The sequence below is a fragment of the Somniosus microcephalus genome, chromosome 9 (assembly GCF_052327205.1).
Source record: "Somniosus microcephalus isolate GS21.2 chromosome 9, FLI_Smic_1.0, whole genome shotgun sequence".
NCBI lineage: Eukaryota > Metazoa > Chordata > Chondrichthyes > Squaliformes > Somniosidae > Somniosus > Somniosus microcephalus.
The window spans coordinates 71,151,953-71,170,185 of record NC_140995.1 but is presented as its reverse complement, the minus strand read 5'-3'; the positions used below and the strand labels follow the sequence as shown (position 1 = coordinate 71,170,185).

At 42.5% G+C, this 18,233-nt stretch overlaps 1 protein-coding gene across 2 annotated transcripts in view; it reads left to right on the top strand.

Moving 5' to 3' along the window:
- The window catches only part of trim67 (tripartite motif containing 67), a 75,326-nt gene that overhangs the window by 2,630 nt on the left and 54,463 nt on the right, over nt 1–18,233 (top strand). For both annotated transcript variants that reach the window (XM_085996753.1, XM_085996752.1), the window contains exons 2-5: nt 4,096–4,191; nt 5,523–5,645; nt 8,730–8,840; nt 15,630–15,783. In XM_085996753.1, coding sequence (XP_085852879.1) covers nt 4,096–4,191; nt 5,523–5,645; nt 8,730–8,840; nt 15,630–15,783 — 484 coding nt within the window. The remainder of the gene's footprint in view (nt 1–4,095; nt 4,192–5,522; nt 5,646–8,729; nt 8,841–15,629; nt 15,784–18,233) is intronic.

Here is an 18,233-nt window from a genome sequence, read left to right as displayed (position 1 = left end):
ACAACAGTTCCAGCATAATTTTCTGACTTGATAGTAAAAAGCCTGCAGATGCTGAACCAAAGGTGATTAGGAGTTTTGATATACTGTCCTGAGAGGAAATAAGTTGGCTATTAAAACTGTTACACATGTTAGTTTTGAGACAGTTGTCCAGCACATTCCAAAGCGGTTCACACCTCTAGTAATAGAATGGGTTTCATTATTTGTGACCATCAGGAGGCTTAGCTGAACAGACAGTGTAGTTGTCATAACTCCCACACTAAGGTTGGGATTTGTATATTCAAGGTGGTAACTTTGATTGGCAGCTCTTGACACAGAGTTGTCTGGAGTGGGGCTCAAACCCTTCACCACCTAACTCGGAGGTGGGAATATTACTACTGAGCCTATGGTCACTTGTCCAGACGCGACTACACAGCTGGATGTCAATCCAGTATTTAGAGACCATATTCTAGTCTTCACTCGCCAGGGCTGTCTGGAGTGGGGCTTGAACCCTTCACCACCTGACTTAGGTGGGAATGCTACCACTAATGCACAGAGAGCTGAGGGGTCAGTAGTCTGCCTTTCTTTCTTTTGGTCTCTCTAGAATAAAGAAACTTGCACTTGTGTCTGGCATAGTCATAGTGAGACAGAGGACGCCTCGCTTTCTAATGTTAGTGCCAGTTTGTTCATTAATAGAGGTAGAGTGGCATTTTATTATTTCCAATGTTGTAAGGAGTAATGAGAAACAGATGCATTTCACTAGAAAATTGCTTTCTGTTCATTCATTTACTCAGTAAACCAGTTTGTTGGTTTATAATTGGCCATGTCAAACAAGTGTTTTTCAGTCATCTTCTGCAAAAATAGAAAACACATGGCGGCACGTGCAAGATCACAGCGTCCACTACACGAAATGGGGGGTGTTGTTATTACAGTCCCTGGACCACATTGTCATTTTACTAGATATTGGACAATAAAGGTTCTCTCCAGATAGTAAGGGACACTGGGTCCACTTACAGGAGTGACCAGTGATGCTGAACCTGAGAATATGTAGTGCAGAATCAAAATTTGTAACAGCCCCCTAAAACCTCTTATTCTCAATTATTTACATCAAAAATATATTTTTCCTATACTGCCCCCAATAGATTTGTAGTATTTGCTTGAGAAGTATAGACTTCTCCAGCACAGAAAGGAGGCTTATTGCGGCTGCTCCATTTCTCTGAAAGAGCAATTGATTTATTCACAATTTCCTGCCCTTTCTCCATACTCTTTTAAAGATGGAATACTCATCACTCACCTGGATGGGTGCAGATACAACAACATTTGAGAAGTTCAACACCATCCGGGACCAAGCAATTTGTTCAAGTGGCACTCCGCCATTGTAGTCAGTATCCACCCTGTCCTCCACTGGTGCATTGTGGCCTGTTGTATTTAAACAGTCTTCTGTTGTTCCGCTGAGTAGTAAAGAATTCAGTCTTATGGTTATAATCACTTTATTTTTCCTACTTTAACATTAAAAAAAAACCTAAAAGCGGAGTATAACTTCTTCAGAGTATAACTCGGTTTACAAGTGGAGTTTCGCCAGCAGTTCAGAGTGTAGGCGTGTACTGAAGAAAGGTGTCTCTTTAAATTAACACAAAAGCTCCTTTCTTGTACACTATTCTCTTTATCAAACTGGAAGTAGCCTTGCCTTATTTGGTAGTCTCCAGCAGTGTTCCCTGTAATGTCTGTGGCCATGTGGCTGCGCACTACTCCAGGGAACCCGCGCAGCTGGCTTGACAGCATTTCAATGTAAAAACCGCGTGTGTGCGGTAATTTAAAGAGGCCGTGCAGGGCCAAAAAAAATTACAGGGAACATAGGTCTCCGGTCAAAAGCACTGTCCTTCGGCTGATGCACACACGTTTGCATTTCTTGTACATCAACATTCGGTAATTTACATTCAATGTACCGTCCTTCAACCAGCTTGTGCTTCAACAGCCCCTTGCGAAGATTGCACTGGTACATGATGGGATGTTTACAGTATGGCAATACTATAAACATCCCAAGGCTTTACTTCAATCTTGAACACTGGCTATTGCTGAGTGAAATCTGTATCTCTCTCTAATGATGCCAGCCACCTTTTAGTCCCCCATATTGAATGAACTAAACATGAACACCTTTCAGAAGCTGAATTAACCGAGTTCCAGATGCCAACATGGCCACAGTACGTACTATCTTCCAGATGCCCTGCAGCAACTCTCCGAACTTACTTTAACAGTACCTGTCAGCCCCTTGACCTCCACCACCAAGAAAGAGAAGAGCAGCAATGTAATGGGAACAGCATCCCTTGTAAATTATTCTCCAAGTCACACATCATTTTTCAAAAGATTTGACTCAGTGGACCCACTAGTTGAGAGGCTTTTAATTACAAGGATATAATCACTTTTTCCAAGTTATTTTCACCGGCCACCTACGTTTCTGTTTCCATGCACAAACTTCAGCTCGGAAGGCAAAGTGGCTGAGATAGTTTGGTGTTGGACTGATCCTTTGATTTAATACAAAGTAACAGAGCCTTGCACTACTTAGAAGCTAAGCAATTCAGAAATCTGGCTTTTAACAGACCTTTGCTATACTGGGTACCTTAATATAAAGGATTAATTGTCTCATTCTCAATTAGCATCTTAAAGTAGGGGATCTGTTATACCGTACTTAAATAAATTATGAGAGAAAAAAGAATTAGCACTTATATAGTGCCTTATCATATCCTCAGGATACCATAATGCACTTCACATCTGTTGAATTATTTTTGAAATGCAGTCCCTATTCTCTAGATAAATGCAGCAAGCATTTTGCACAGAGCACACACAAATACATAGAAGTTACAAACAGAAACGGGCCATTCGGCCCAACCAGTCCATGTTGGCATTTACCCTCCACACGAACAAATAGTCCTAATCACAGTTTTACATCCTGTTCCGATTTCTGTTCAACCTCTTTCCCTTCATCCACCAATCCAATCTAATCTTGAATGTTGACAGTTTCTGCCTCAGCCACTAACCCTGGGAGTGAATTCCACAGCCTCACAACTCTGTGAAGAAGTTTCTCCTGGTTTTAAATCTCTTACATTTAATCTTGTATCTCTGGCCCCTCATTTTAGACCCCTCAATAGAAACATAGAAAAATAGGAGCAGGAGTCGGCCATTCGGCCCTTCGAGCTTGCTCCGCCATTCAATATGATCATGGCTGATCCTCTATCTCCATACCATATTCCCGCTCTCTCCCCATACCCCTTGATGCCTTTTGTGTCTAGAAATCTATCTATCTCCTTCTTAAATATATTCAGTGACTTGGCCTCCACAGCCTTCTGTGGTAGAGAATTCCACAGGTTTACCACCCTCAGTGAACAAATTTCTCCTCATCTCAGTCCTAAGTGTCCTACCCCGTATCTCGAGACTGTGACCCCTCGTTCTCGACCCCCCCCCCCCCCCCACCCCCCCCCCCCCCCCAGCCAGGGGAAACATCTTCCCTGCATCCAGTCTGTCTAGTACTGTCAGAATGTTATACGTTTCAATGTGTTTCAACTGCCGGAAACAGTCTGTTTCTATCTACCTTATTGCATCCTGCCATAATTTTAAAAAGGTCTATTATATTGCCCTGTAATTTAAGTTGTTCTAACAAAAACATTTTTTTTTGTATTTCTTTGTACCAGGCAGTGAATCTGCATTGTACACTCTCTAAAGTCTCAATATTCTTCCTATAGTGTGGAGCCCAATACTGCACACAGTACTCTAACTGAGCTCTGATTAAGGTTTGATATAGGCACATCATTACCACTTGGCTTTTATATTCTATACCTCTTGAGATAAAACCTAGAATTCGGTTAGTTTTTTTTTTACAGCCTTATCAACCTGAGGAGGGGTGGTGGGTGGAGATGGGGGAGGGAGGAAGTTGGGGGGGGGGGGGCCGGCGGGATTGAAGCGATAGGCTTCTGATTCCAAGAGGAAAGCTTTACCAGCTGAGCCAACCTGATGCTTACATCTATAACTTGAAGGTGAGATTAAAAAGTGAACCCTTGTGACTGAGAAAGGTGTAAATGGGAATCCATTGACTTAAAGCAAACCTTTTATTTTTCTCAACTGTAGGCCCAGCTGTCTCAAGCATTAAATGGTGTGTCTGATAAAGCAAAGGAGGCTAAAGAGTTTTTGGTACATTTGAAAAACATGGTACAACTAATTCAGGTAAGTCGGTTATAAGATTAGTGGCATTGCATGCGTGGCTGCTTTGTGAAACCAGAGAGTTTTGTAGAAAGAAAATGGCCAAAACACTTGTGTTTTCATTCAGTGGGTTCTGTTTGCCCCCTTCCCACTGTCTTGAAAACTGCTGCTCCCTTTCAGACAAGATGTGGCTGCAAATTAACAGGTTGGATAACTCTGATGGATAATGAATGAACTGCTCACATCACTGATTGAAGTTCCTATCTGTTATCATTAGTATGTAATTTCAAATATAGGCAGTATTTGTATATGGGTCCACTAATGCAAATTGACCTAGGTAAGTACCAGATCTAGGTACGCTGGGTGTAGACAAAGAAGCTGGCATTGGACAGTGTTGATTTGATTCAAGGAGCTGCAGTGAAGTCAAAAAGTGAGTTGGTAGCGGGAGTGCTATAGTTGGAGAAAGGAGTACTATGACGAGTCAGCAAAGGGAGTGAGGAAAAGAAAAAGTTTAAATGTTTTATGAAAGTAAAACAACAAAGATTTGTAGACAAAGGTAAGATACAGTAACCATGAACCAGTGGTGAAATTAATCTGGATAGTAACACACATCAGTTTTCATTTAAGTATTGAAAATTCTTTTACTGTGTACCTTCATTTATCTTTAGTCTTTAATTTCTTCACCAAATGCTTTCAGTAGCACTCCTTTTACTTTTATTTTTCTTACCATATTAGACACGTGATCCTAGAACTGTAGAAAATCACATTTCCATCTATGTATTTTTGCAGTAAATTTGCCTAATTTTTCCTGTAATTTTATCTTTTTCATCTGCCTAGCCTAACACCACCTCAGCTGAGAGGCCTGGCACATTGCCTACTCAAAGGCCACTGCCAATGACCTTTTAGCTGGCCAGCTGGAGGTACAAGGAGCCCTTGTAATTTCCCTCCCTTTGCTGAGCACTTCTATATTCAATACAGCTCAGATTGGGCTCTAAGCAGAGTAGAGCTTGTGTGGAGAGCTTGTACCTGCATCTGTCCCTGATCTGCAGCATTGAATGTTGAATGGTATTCTGCTGTTGGAAATATTTTGCTAGGCCTATTTTAAATGTATTTTTTTGTCTAAATGATACACAATTCAAACAGTGGAGTTAAGAAAAATTCTAAAACTATATTCATAGTAAAATCTTAGTGAAGAAATTTTGTTTGTAATTTGTTAATGGAGCTGTTTGCAAAATAAGATATTTTAAATTGTACTTACTAATAATTTTCCAATACAATCAGCATTAGAAAACAGGCTGTATTTGTTTGACTCGTGATATTTCTAACCCTCACTAGTTCTGATTGTTCTTATGCAGGAGAATGGTGTGGAGTTTGAAGCTTGCCTTGTGGCACAATGTGATGCACTTGTTGACGCATTAAATCGTCAAAAAGCAAAGTTGCTTACCAGAGTTACCAAGGAACGCGAGTTTAAATTAAAGGTGAGCTCTGGATAAAATGGTGATTGTGACATTGACGACTCTTGTTATAAAATCATAGATGCATACAGCACTGAAGGAGGCCATTCAACCCATTGGGTCTGTGCCGGTTCTTTGAAAGAGCTATCCAATTATTCCCATAGCCCTGCAAAATTTCCCTTTTCAAGTATTTATCCACTTCTCTTTTGAAAGCTACTATTGAATCTGCTTCCACCACCCTTTCAGGCAGCGCATTCCAGATCACAACAACTCGCTGTGTAAAACAAATTCTCCTCATCTCCCCTCTGATTCTTTTGCCAGTTATCTTAAATCTGTGTCGTTTGGTTATTGACTCTCCCACCAGTTTCTCCTTATTTACTCTTATCACAACCCTTCATTATTTTAAAAAACTCTATTAAATCTCCTCTGCCCTAAGGAGAACAATCCCAGCTTCTCTAGTCTCTCCACATAACTGAAATCCCGCATCCCTGGTATCACTCTAGTAAATCTCTTCTGCACCCTCCAATGTTGGGCATTAAAACATTTTATTTTAGTAGTTATAAAATGAAGACTCCAAGAAGTGGGTTTTACAGGTTGTGTTTTGCAGATGAAATACACAAATATATTTAGAAACCTTTTTAATCCAAGATTATAGGATATATAGAACTAATCATGTGACATTCCAATTATGTACTGAACATGGGACAGAATAATTGTTAATGAAGAACCAGTAACTATTTAAGAAGCAAGGATCAAAAAGCAATGGTCTTGATACAGGGTAGAAGAGAACTAAACAACCTGCTCTCAACAGATGTAGAAAAGCTTCTCTGGTTAAGTTAAATTAACCAAATAAATACAAGATAGTCACTAATAAATGCAATAGGGAATTCAGGAGAAACTCCTTTACCCAGAGAGCGGTGAGAATGTGGAACTCGCTACCACAAGGCGTAGTTGAGGTGAATAGTATTGATACATTCAAGGGAAAGCTAGATAAACACATGAGGGAGGGAGAAAGGAATAGAGGGATATGTTGATGGGGTTAGATGTAGAAAGGTGGGAGGAGGCTCATATGGAGCATAAACACCGGCATAGACCTGTTGGGCCGAATGGAATGTTTCTGTGGTGTAAATACTATGTAATACGCAGTCTTCTATGCTTCACTACACACCTTCAAATCAGCAAGCAATTCAACTGGAAGTTCTCTAAAGGACATTGGTGAATCAGTTGAGTTCAGCATGGATTTGTCAAGGGAAGGCTGTGTCTGACTAACTTGATTGAATTTTTTGAGGAGGCAACAAGGAGGGTCGATGAGAGTACTGTATTTGATGTAGTCTATATGGATTTTGATCAAGGCTTTTGATAAGGTCCCGCATGGCAGACTGGTCACGAAAGTAAAAGCCCATGGGATCCAAGGTAAAGTGGCAAGTTGGATCCAAAATTGGCTCAGGGGCAGGAAACAAAGAGTAATGGTCGAAGGGTGTTTTCAGTGAGGTTCGGCAGGGCTCAGTACTGGGTCCTCTGCTTTTTGTGGTATAAATGATTTGGACTTGAATGTAGGAAGTATGATTAAGACGTTTGCAGATGATACAAAAATTGGCCGTGTGGTTGATAATGAAGAAGGTGGCTGCAGACTGCAGGAAGATATCAATGGACTAATCAAGTGGGCAGAACAGTGGCAAATGGAATTCAATCTGGAGAAGTGTGAGGTAATGCATTTGGGGAGGGCTAACAAGGCAAGGGAATACACTATAAATGGTAGCACACTGAGAAGTGCAGAAGATTAGAGGGACCTTGGAGTGCATGTCCACAGATCCCTGAAGGTAACAGGACAGGTAGATAAGGTGGTTAAGAAAGCATACAGGATACTTGCCCTTATTAGCTGAGGCATAGAATATAAGAGCAGGGAGGTTATGCTTGAACTGTATAAAACACTAGTTAGGCCGCAGCTAGAATACTGCGTGCAGTTCTGGTCACCACATTACAGGAAGGGTATGATTGCACTAGAGTGGGTGCAGAGGAGATTTACAAGGATGTTGCCTGGGCTGGGTAATTTTAGCTACGAGGAAAGATTGGATAGGCTGGGGTTGTTTTCTTTGGAACAGAGGAGGCTGAGGGGAGACCTAATTGAGGTGCATAAAATTGAGGGGCCTAGATAGTGGATAGGAAGGACCCATTTCCCTTAGCAGAAGGGTCAATAACCAGGGGGCATAGATTTAAAGTAATTGGTAGGAGGTTGAGAGGGGAGTTGAGGAGAAATCTTTTCACCCAGAGGGTGGTGGGGGTCTGGAACTCACTGCCTGAAAGGGTGGTAGAGGCAAAAACCCTCATCACATTTAAAAAGTACATGGATATGCACTTGAAGTGCCGTAACCTACAAGGCTACGGACCAAGTGCTGGAAAGTGGGATTAGGGTGGTTAGTTCTTTGTCGGCTGGCGCGGACAAGATGGGCCGAGTGGCCTCCTGTGCTGTAAATTTCTGAGTTTTTACAACAATCCAACAGCTTCATGGCCACTTTTACTGGTGCCATCTTTTTAGTCCACATTTTTTAAAACTGAATTCAAATTATCAAGCTGCAATGGTGGGATTTGAACTTTGTCTCTGGATTATTATTTCAGTCCAGTAACATAACCACTACATTACTGTACCCCTGGTTCCGTGCATCCCTATATGTGTGTGAGTGAGAAGGGGGAGAAGACATAAAAGCAGGACTCTTTCCATAAGAAGCATCATATCCTCTGTCTCACCGTGAGCAGTGCCATAGAAGCTATGCCAATGTTAGGTAAAAGGGGTTATTCATTGCAGTCTTGGTTCTCCAGGGGCAGTCTCTTCAACACATTCACAGTATTTCTCCCATAGTCCTGAGTGAATACTAAGTGCTTGTAAGTGAGATCTTTATACCAGTAGTGTTATGCAGCTCACATGGTTTCATGCATGCTTTTGTTCTTTCCCTCTTCTAGTAAATACTCAGAAGTGGATCTGTGTAGACAAGACCCACATTAGGACAACAAGGAAAAATACTATGATGTGCAAGTTTTCTTTTCCCAAACAATTGTGTGTACTTTGGATGCATTGAGCTAGATTATAAATATTGTACCTCTGCTTTCCAGGTCGTTCGGGATCAGATAAGCCACTGCACATTGAAACTTCGCCAGACGACCGGCCTCATGGAGTACTGCCTGGAAGTATTAAAAGACAATGATCCCAGTGGATTCCTACAAGTATGCAGTGTGCACCTTTTTATCAATGTACAGTAGAAAATCCTTTTTAGCAATAAATATTTGAGTGGGGTGGCCTGTCAGAAATTTGTTAACAAGAACAAATTACCAACATTAACGTTTATTTCAAAGTCACATACGGAGTGAGTAGAAACCTATTTTAGTGCAAGACAAATGACTTCAATTTCTATGTAGCAGCAATCCCAAAGTATCTTTCTCCATTGGAAAACAAGATTCATTATGCTCTATTTCTCACAGTACTTCAGTACTTTTGTATTTGGTCACATCTAATAAATTTGTACCTTATTTTGAAGCTCGATATATTTGTAACATTCTTTGGAAGAAATGTTATAAGACAGTAGAGAGAAAGGATCTTAGTGCCAAAAATCAAGAAGTAGAATTCGTTTGGGTGGAGCTAAGAAACAGCAAGGGGCAGAAGATGTTGGTGGGAGTTGTTTATAGGCCCCCAAATAGTAGTTATAATGTAGGGCAGAGTATAAATCAGGAAGTTAGAGGCGCATGTAACAAGGGTAATACAGGAGGAAATACATTGAGGACTTTAATCTACATATAGACTGGGCAAACCAAATTTGCAGCAATAGTGTGGAGGACAAATTAATGGAATGTATGCAAGATAGTTTTCTAGATCAGTATGTTGAGGAACCAACTAGGGAACAGGCTGTTTTAGATCTAGTATTGTGCAACGAGAAAAGGTTAATTAATAACCTTGTAGTAAAGAGGCCTTTAGGGAAGAGTGACCATAATATGATAGAATTTTATATTGAGTTTGAAAGTGATTTAGTTAAATCTGAAACTAGGGTCTTAAATCTAAACAAAGCAAACTGCATAGGTATGAGGGGTGAGTTGGCTAAGGTAGATTGGGAAACTACATTAAAAGGTATGACGGTAGAGAAGCAATGGCTAGCATTTAAAGAATTAATACATAATTTACAACAAATATACGTTCCTTTTAAGGCACAAAAAAACCCCACAGAAAAAGTGGTCCAACTGTGGCTAATGAGAAGTTAAAGATAGTATTAGATCAAAGGAAGAGGCTTTTCATGTTGCCAAAAAGAGTAGTAAGCCTGAGGATTGGGAGGATTTTAGAATTCAGCAAAGGAGGACCAAGAAATTGATAAAGAAAGGGAAAATAGAATGAGTAAAGTAGCGAGAGACATAAAAACAGACTGTAAAAGCTTCTATAGGTATGTAAAAAGGAAAAGATTAGCGAAAGTAAATGTGGGTCCCTTACAGGCTGAGACAGGAGAAATTATAATGGGGAATAAGGAAATGGCAGAGAAATTAAACAAATATTTTGTGTCTGTCTTCACGGAAGAAGACGCAAAACACCTCCCGGAAATAGTGGAGAACCAAGGGTCTAGTGAGAATGAGGAACTGAAAGAAATTAGTATTAGTAAAAAAACAGTATTGGAGTAATTAATGGGATTGAAAGTCGATAAATCCCCTGGACCTGATGGCCCACATCCTAGGGTTTTGAAAGAGGTGGCTATTGAGATAGTGGATGCATTGGTTGTCATTTTCCAAAATTACATAGATTCTAGAGCAGTTCCTGCGGATTGGAAGGTAGCAAATAGAACCCCACTATTTAAGAAAGGAGGGAGAGAGAAAATGGGGAACTACAGATCAGTTAGCCTGACATCAGTAGTCGGGAAAATGCTAGAATCTATTATTAAGGACGTAGTAACAGGGCACTTAGAAAATAATAATAGGATTGGGCAGAGTCAACACTGATTTATGAAAGGGAAATCCTGTTTAACAAATCTGTTAGAGTTGTTTGAGGTTGTAACTAGCAGAATAGATAAGGGGGAACCAGTGGATGTGGTGTATTTGGATTTTCAGAAGGCATTCGATAAGGTGCCACACAAGAGGTTATTAAACAAAATTAGGGCTCATGGGATTGGGGGTAATATACTAGCATGGATTGATTAACAGACAGAAAACAGAGTAGGAATAAACGGGTAATTTTCGGGTTGGCAGGCTGTAACTAGTGGGGTACTGCAAGGATCAGTGGGCTTCAGCTATTCACAATCTATATCAATGATTTGGATGAGGGGACCAAATGTAATATATCCAAGTTTGCTGCTGGTACAAAGCTGGGTGGGAATGTAAATTGTGAGGAAGATGCAAAGAGGTTTCAAAGGGATATAGACAAGCTAAGTGAGTGGGCAAGAACATGGCAGATGGAATATAATGTGGAGAAATGTGAAGTTATCCACTTTGGTAGGAAAAATAGAAAAGCAGAGTATTTTTTAAATGGTGAGAGATTGGGAAATGTTGGTGTTCAGAGGGACCTGGGTGTCCTTGTACATGAATCACTGAAAGTTAACATGCAGGTACAGCAAGCAATTAGGAAAGCAAATGGTATGTTGGCCTTTATTTCAAGAGGATTTGAGTATAAGAGTAAAGAAGTCTTGCTGCAATTATATAGGGCCTTGGTGAGACCACACCTGGAGTACTGTGTACAGTTTTGGTCTCCTTACCGAAGGAAGGATATACTTGCCATAGGGGGAGTGCAACGAAGGTTCACTAGACTGATTCCTGGAATGGGGGGATTGTCCTATGAGGACAGATTGAGTAGACTAGGCCTATATTGAGTAGACTAGGCCTATATTCTCTCGAGTTTAGAAGAATGAGAGGTGATCTCATTGAAACATACAAAATTATTACAGGGCTTGACAGGGTAGATGCAGGGAGGATGTTTCCCCTGGCTGGGGAGTCTAGAACCAGGGGTCACAGTCTCAGAATAAGGGGTCGGCCATTTAGGACTGATGAGAAATTTCTTCACTTAGAGGGTGGTGAATCTTTGGAATTCTCTACCCCAGAGGGCTGTGGAGGCTCAGTCGTTGAGTACAGGTAGACTACCCTTTATCCGGACTTCCGAAAACCGAAACCCTCTAAAAACCGAAGGTTTTTTCGTTCAGCGTAAGTCGTGCGTACGAACGAAAAAACCTTCGGTTTTTAGAGGGTTCCGGTTTCGGAAGTTCGGATAAAGGGTAAGTCGTGCGCACGACCCCCCGCCGACCACCCCGCCGGCCCCGACAACCGCGGACCCCGCCGGCCGACCCCGCCAGCCCCGACAACCGCCGACCCCCCCGCGGACCCCGCCGGCCCCGACAACCGCCGATCCCGCCAGCCCCGACAACCGCCGACCCCCCCCCGCGGACCCCGCCGGCCCCGACAGCCGCCGATCCCCCCCCGCGGACCCCGCCGGCCCCGACAACCGCCGACCCCGCCGGCCCCGACAACCGCCGACCCCGCCGGCCCCGACCCCCGCCGACCCCGACTGACTTACGCTGAGCGTCAGCATAAGTCGTGCGCACGACCCCCCGCCGACCCCCCCCCACCGGCGGACCCCCGCCGACCCACCTTCCGAAATCCGAAATTCTCCTTTATCCGAAACTCGGCTGGTCCCGAGGTTTTCGGATAAAGGATAGTCTACCTGTATATTCAAGACCAAGATCGATAGATTTTTGGATATTAAGGCAATCAAGGGGTATGGGGATAGAGCAGGGAAGTGGAGATGAGGTAGAAGATCAGCTATGATCTTATTGAATGGCGGAGCAGGCTCGAGAGGCCAAATGGCCTACTCCTGCTCCTATTTCTTATGTTCTTATGTACATGACGCGGTTCAAAAGGAAGGTTTAATTGAACATGGCTTGTAACCCTAATCCTCCGTTTGAATTACAAAAGAGAAGCAGCATGGTGTTGTAGTGTATGACTGAGTTTTATAAACAGGGGCATAGAATGCAAGAGTAAAGAAATAATAAATCTGTACAAAGCATTGGTTAGGCCACAGGACTACTGTGCAGTTTTGGCTGCTCTGTTCTAGAAAGAAAGATCAAGCTGTACAGAGTGCAGTGTGGATTCACCAGGATGACACCATGGATGGGAAACTAGTTATGAGGAGAGGTTGATGATCTATTTCCCACAGGAGCAGAGAAGCCCAAGAGGAGATTTTAATATTTTTGATATATGAAGCACTTTGGTAGATTGATTAGAGAAAGGCTATTCCTTCAAGCTATGGGAGGGGAATTGATGATGAAGGGTAACCAATTTAAAATTGTCATTGAAAGAATGAGAAGAAGGGTTAGGGAAATTTCTTTCTGCAGTGGGTTGTTGGAATGTTTTGCCACAGGGTGTGATTGAAGCAGAAGCCATTCCATCTTTTAAAATAAAGTTGGATAAATATTTGAAGCAGTGGGGAGAGAGCAGAAGCAGTGGGGTTCATTTCGGATTTCTCTAGCAACGAGTAACTTTGGGCAATGGTGTGAAATGGGCGCTATCCAATTAGCTGCCCGTTAAACGCCATGTCAATTTTATTTTCCTTTGTAATTAAATCAGTGGGAGAGAAAATTGGGTGGGTTGTATAATGGGTGGTCAATTCGATATGGCCCATTTCACACCTTTGTCCAAAGTTTAATGGCCTCCTTCTGTGATGTAAGCTGCTGTGGTTCCACACACTGTCTCAGAATGAAAGGTTGAAGATTCACGCTTCCTTTGAACCACTTGGTGCATTCCAAGTCTCAGATGTGCCATCTGGGGAGATGCCATGTGAAACATTTTAAACTATTTGTGGACTTGCGATCATTTCCTCGTACCATTTTTGTTACAGCAGTTTCTTCTGGTTATCAAATGCGATTTTGGCTTTATTCTCCTAAAAATGTTTAAGGAAATTCTACCAACTCTCCTCTGTGTCGTGAAGGTGGTTTTTATTTTTCAATGCATTTTCATGGTCACCAAACTGGAGTAGTCACTGGAATAAGTTCCTTAAAAACTACTACATGTCCAACCTTTTCCAGTTCTGATGAAAGGTCATCGACCTGAAATGTTAACTGTTTCTCTCTCCACAGATGCTGCCTGACCTGCTGAGTATTTCCAGCATTTTCTGTTTTTATTTCAGATTTCCAGCTTCTGCAGTATTTTGCTTTTGCAATATTCACTGGTTGTGTGGCTCCTATTGCTAGTTAGAATGAATGACATGCCTGTACAATGTTTGTACTGTTATTCAACCATTTATTAATAGAGGCATCATGCACTTGTATGGTTATATGAATCATTTAATAGATGCTAAAAATAACAAAAGTCTGGTAAATGAGAAGCAATATGGACTAAATGATACAATTTTAAAGGGGGTACAGCAACAGAAAGACCTGGGGGTGTACGTACACAAATCTTTGAAGGTAGCAGGACAAGTTGAGAAGGCTGTTTTTAAGAAAAAAAGCATATGGGATCCTTGGATTTATTAATAGAGGAATAGAGTACAAAAGGAAGGAAGTTATGCTAAATCTTTATAAAACAATGGTTATGCCACAGCTGAAGTATTGTGGCCAATTCTGGGCACTACATATTAGCAAGGATGTCGAGGCCTTGGAGAGGTTGCAGAAGAGGTTTACTAGAAAGCTACCAGGGATGAGGGACTTCAGTTATCTGGAGGAGCTGGGGTTGTTCTCCTTAGAGCAGAGAAGGTTAAGGGGAGATTTAATAGAGGTATTCAAAAGCATGAATGGTTTTGATAGAGTAAATAAGGAGAAACTGTTTCCAGTGGCAGGAGGGTCGGTAATCAGAGGACACAGCTTAAAGATGATTGGCAAAAGAACCAGAGGCGACATGAGGAGACATTTCTTTACTCAGCGAGTTGTGATCTGGAATGCACTGCCTGAAAGGGTGGTGGAAGCAGATTCAATAGTAACTTTCAAAAGAGAATTGGATAAATACTTGAAGGGAAAACATTTACAGGGCTATGGGGAAAGGAGTGGGACTAATTGGATAGCTCTTTCAAAGAGCCGGCACAGGCATGATGGGCTGAAAGACCTTCTGTGCTATATCATTCTATAATTCTAAATTGAACTGGAGATTTGAAAAGTTCAGCCCTTAGTGTTAATGGCATTATTATGAGGCCCAGAACTTCGGGTCTCCACGGGTGAGTACGCACGGGGTACTCACCCGTAGGCCTGATGGAAGTGCCGGTTTCCTGCATGCACTGCGCATGCGCGGGAAACCGGCACTTCCGTTCCTGTGAACGAAGGGGTTCAGAGGTCGAACGCATGCGCGGGGGAGGCTGCGCGTGCGCATCAAACTTACGTTTTTTTTTTACAGGTTTTTCCGTGAGGGTAAGCCTGCAGAATTTAGAAATATAAAAAGCAGGCGTAAGGTAAGTGGTGAATTAATTAAAATTAAAACATTTTTTCCACAGGTTTATTATTTTTAAATACTTTAAAGCAAGGTAAGTTTATTTTTAGCCCCGTTAGAATATAAAATTATTTTTTTCAAAAATTTTAATTATTGTTTAAAATAGTTATTTCATGTAATTTATAGTTTATTTTAAAAATGTGATTTTTAAAATTTATTTGAAGGTTTAGTGCTATTTTGGGGCCGTAGTATTTATAAGTCTTGACAGCACTTCCTGTAGACTTATGAATGGAGCATTCCCTGCTCCAATTGGCTGCCCATGGCCCACGTGATCCTAGGGGACGCATTGAACTAACTGCGCCCCTGGGATACGCAAGCACTGTGCGCCGGCAGCTGGACCAGGCGGAATTCCACGGGGCCCTACAGCTCAACTTCCGGCGCGCAAGGTAAGTGCAGGTCGGGGGCTTGCACCCGCGGGAAGCCACCGACCCGAATTTCTGGGCCATTATGTTTAGAAACCAATGGTTCTTCAACTATAAGCTGAATTGCCCCATCCTATACCTATTACAAATTTGAGCATTTATCTGAAACAAATTTGAATCCAAAAACTCACTAAAAGTTAACAATGTATTATGATTCTAGATTTCAGATGCTTTAATCAAGCGTGTGCAAGTGTCTCAGGAGCAGTGGGTTAAAGGAGCTTTAGAACCCAAAATAAATCCTGAATTTGACCTGACGCTCGACAATGGCCCATTACTGCAGTCAATTCACCAACTGGACTTTATTCAAATGAAAAGTAAGTAACACTGTGTGAAGCAATAATGCAATTTGGCTTTAGATTAATTTTTGCAAGGATAGGGGGCCTTTTGGTTTACTTAGCCAAAGTATGCCAAAAACTTGACATGATGCACTCAGATTCACAAACTGTTGTACATGTAAAGGTTTTGTTACACACAAAGTTTGAGTTATGCCTGATTCAAATACTTTTTCCAAAGTATTTCTCTTAAAGGTAAAGTTGGAGTTTTTTGGCTCCTACTGTCAACATGCGGCTTGAAGCGATGGTAACAAGAGGGCTCAAATTTAGGATAATCACAAACTAGTGGAAGCAGAGTGTTTTATGTAAAGCTTTTTAAAAATTTGTTCCGGGATGTGGGTGTCGCTGGCGAGACCAGCATTTATTGCCCATCCCTAGTTGCCTTTGAGAAGGTGGGGGTGAGCTGCCTTGAACCCCTGCAGTCCTTGTAGTGAAGGTACTCCCACAGTGCTGTTAGGGAGGGAGTTCCAGGATTTTGACCCAGCGATGATGAAGGATCGGCGATATATTTCCAAGTCGGGATGGGTGACTTGGAAGTGATGATGTTACAGGTACCATGTGCCTGCTGCTCTTGTCCTTCTAGGTGGAAGAGGTCGCGGGTTTGGGAGTTGCTGCAGTGCATCTTGTAGATGGTACACACTGCAGACCCGGTGTGCTGGTGGTGGAGGGAATTAATGTTTAAGGTGATGGATTGGGTGCCAATCAAGCGGGCTGCTTTGTCCTGGATAGTGTCAAGCTTCTTGAGTGTTGTTGGAACTGCACTCATCCAGGCAAGTGGAAAGTATTCCATCACACTCCTTACTTGTGCCTTGTAGATGATGGAAAGGCTTTGGGGAGTCAGGAGATGAGACACTCACCACAGAATATTCAACTTCTGACCTCTTGTAGCCACAGTATTTATGTGGCTGGTCCAGTTAAGTTTCTGGTCAATGGTGACCCCCAGGATATTGATGGTGGGGGATTCGGCGATGGTAATGCCGTTGAATGTCAAGGGGAGGTGGTTGGACTCTCTTGTTGGAGATAGTCATCGCATGGCACTTGTGTGGCGTGAATGTTACTTGCCACTTTCAGAATGTGAAAGGCAAGCAATGCTTGTGATGCTGCCTTGGTTGTGATATTGCACAGGACTAATGAGGGCCATTATTCCTCTGCGCACTTGACTCGGGGAAGAAGCCAGGTATGTCCCTATTTACATGCGCCATGTGCACTTTTGGGTGTTTGAGGTGGGTGGGGGGTGCAAACCCTGGTAGAAGCAGAAGCATTCAAATGGATGGTAATGAGGCAGGAGTGATGCCTCTCCTCATTTTTCCTAGATCCTGCCTGACAGACACACACTGAAGCCAGCAGACTGCCAGCAACCTTATGCTGCCTGCAGCAGGGATTACTCCTCCCTGCCATCACCCCCCCCCCCCCCCCCCAAATTTGGCTGTAAGCCCATTGCGGGATGGGGGTGGGTTCCTGCGCCAGGGAAACACTAGGGGTCATAGTAATGAACTGAACCCGCATATACAGTTTCAGATACCTTCAGATAGTGTGCTTCTGGTGCACTCTACCCAAGTTGTGCTGGATATGGGGGTGGGAGAACGAGGGGGGGAAGTCAAAAGAACTCTTCTTGATGTTGGGAACCTGTCGAAAGCCCCAGTAATTTCAAGAGCTACACCTCTTTTGTACGAGCCATCAAGAGAAACTCTGTTTCTGAACAGTGACATTAATATCCCACATTAAACAATTTGCTCTGAAACTGTTGGCAGCCATGAGCTTTGGCCTAAGTAACAATAGGAATACTGTTCTCTCTGTGCTGGGGCCTAAATTCTGTCCCTTCTTGTGGATTGGTATGGCTTTCCTTTTGGATGAGAGGACACATATTGGCAGGGGCAAATGTGCAAGTCAGGTGGCAGCTAGTTCCTGAGGGGTTTCAGAACTTGAGGGCTGAATTTTCCATGGTGGTAGTGGGCGCAATCGGTGGGATGGGTGGGAAAGTTTTTTTGACAGCGGGTTGCATCTGTCAGCGTGGAGCCAACCCGACCTGCAGCAGCAGGCGACCCAATTGAAATCATTGAGGTACTTTTTAAATTTCCCTGCACGGCCACAGGATTCACACCGCTCGGGAACCACGTCTGTCAACCTGAGGCGGGAGTTCCGTGGCCATTGCTCCAGCTGATTACTTGACAGCATGGAAAACAAACCAAAATAAAAATATGTTGATTACATCAGCTAAGAAATTGTTGGAGATTCTGTTCTACAGTACTTGAAAAGCTACTGGTAAATGTTAATTTTCACTGGCCATCCTCAGCTGTTGCCTTCCAACTGAATAGTAAATGCAGTGAATTGATCTGCACTGTGAAAAATTACATAAAGCATTTCAATAAATTTTTGTTGTTTCTGGTCAGGTTTTTCTCACAGTATACTTGTGATTGTCCAGTTACACATTA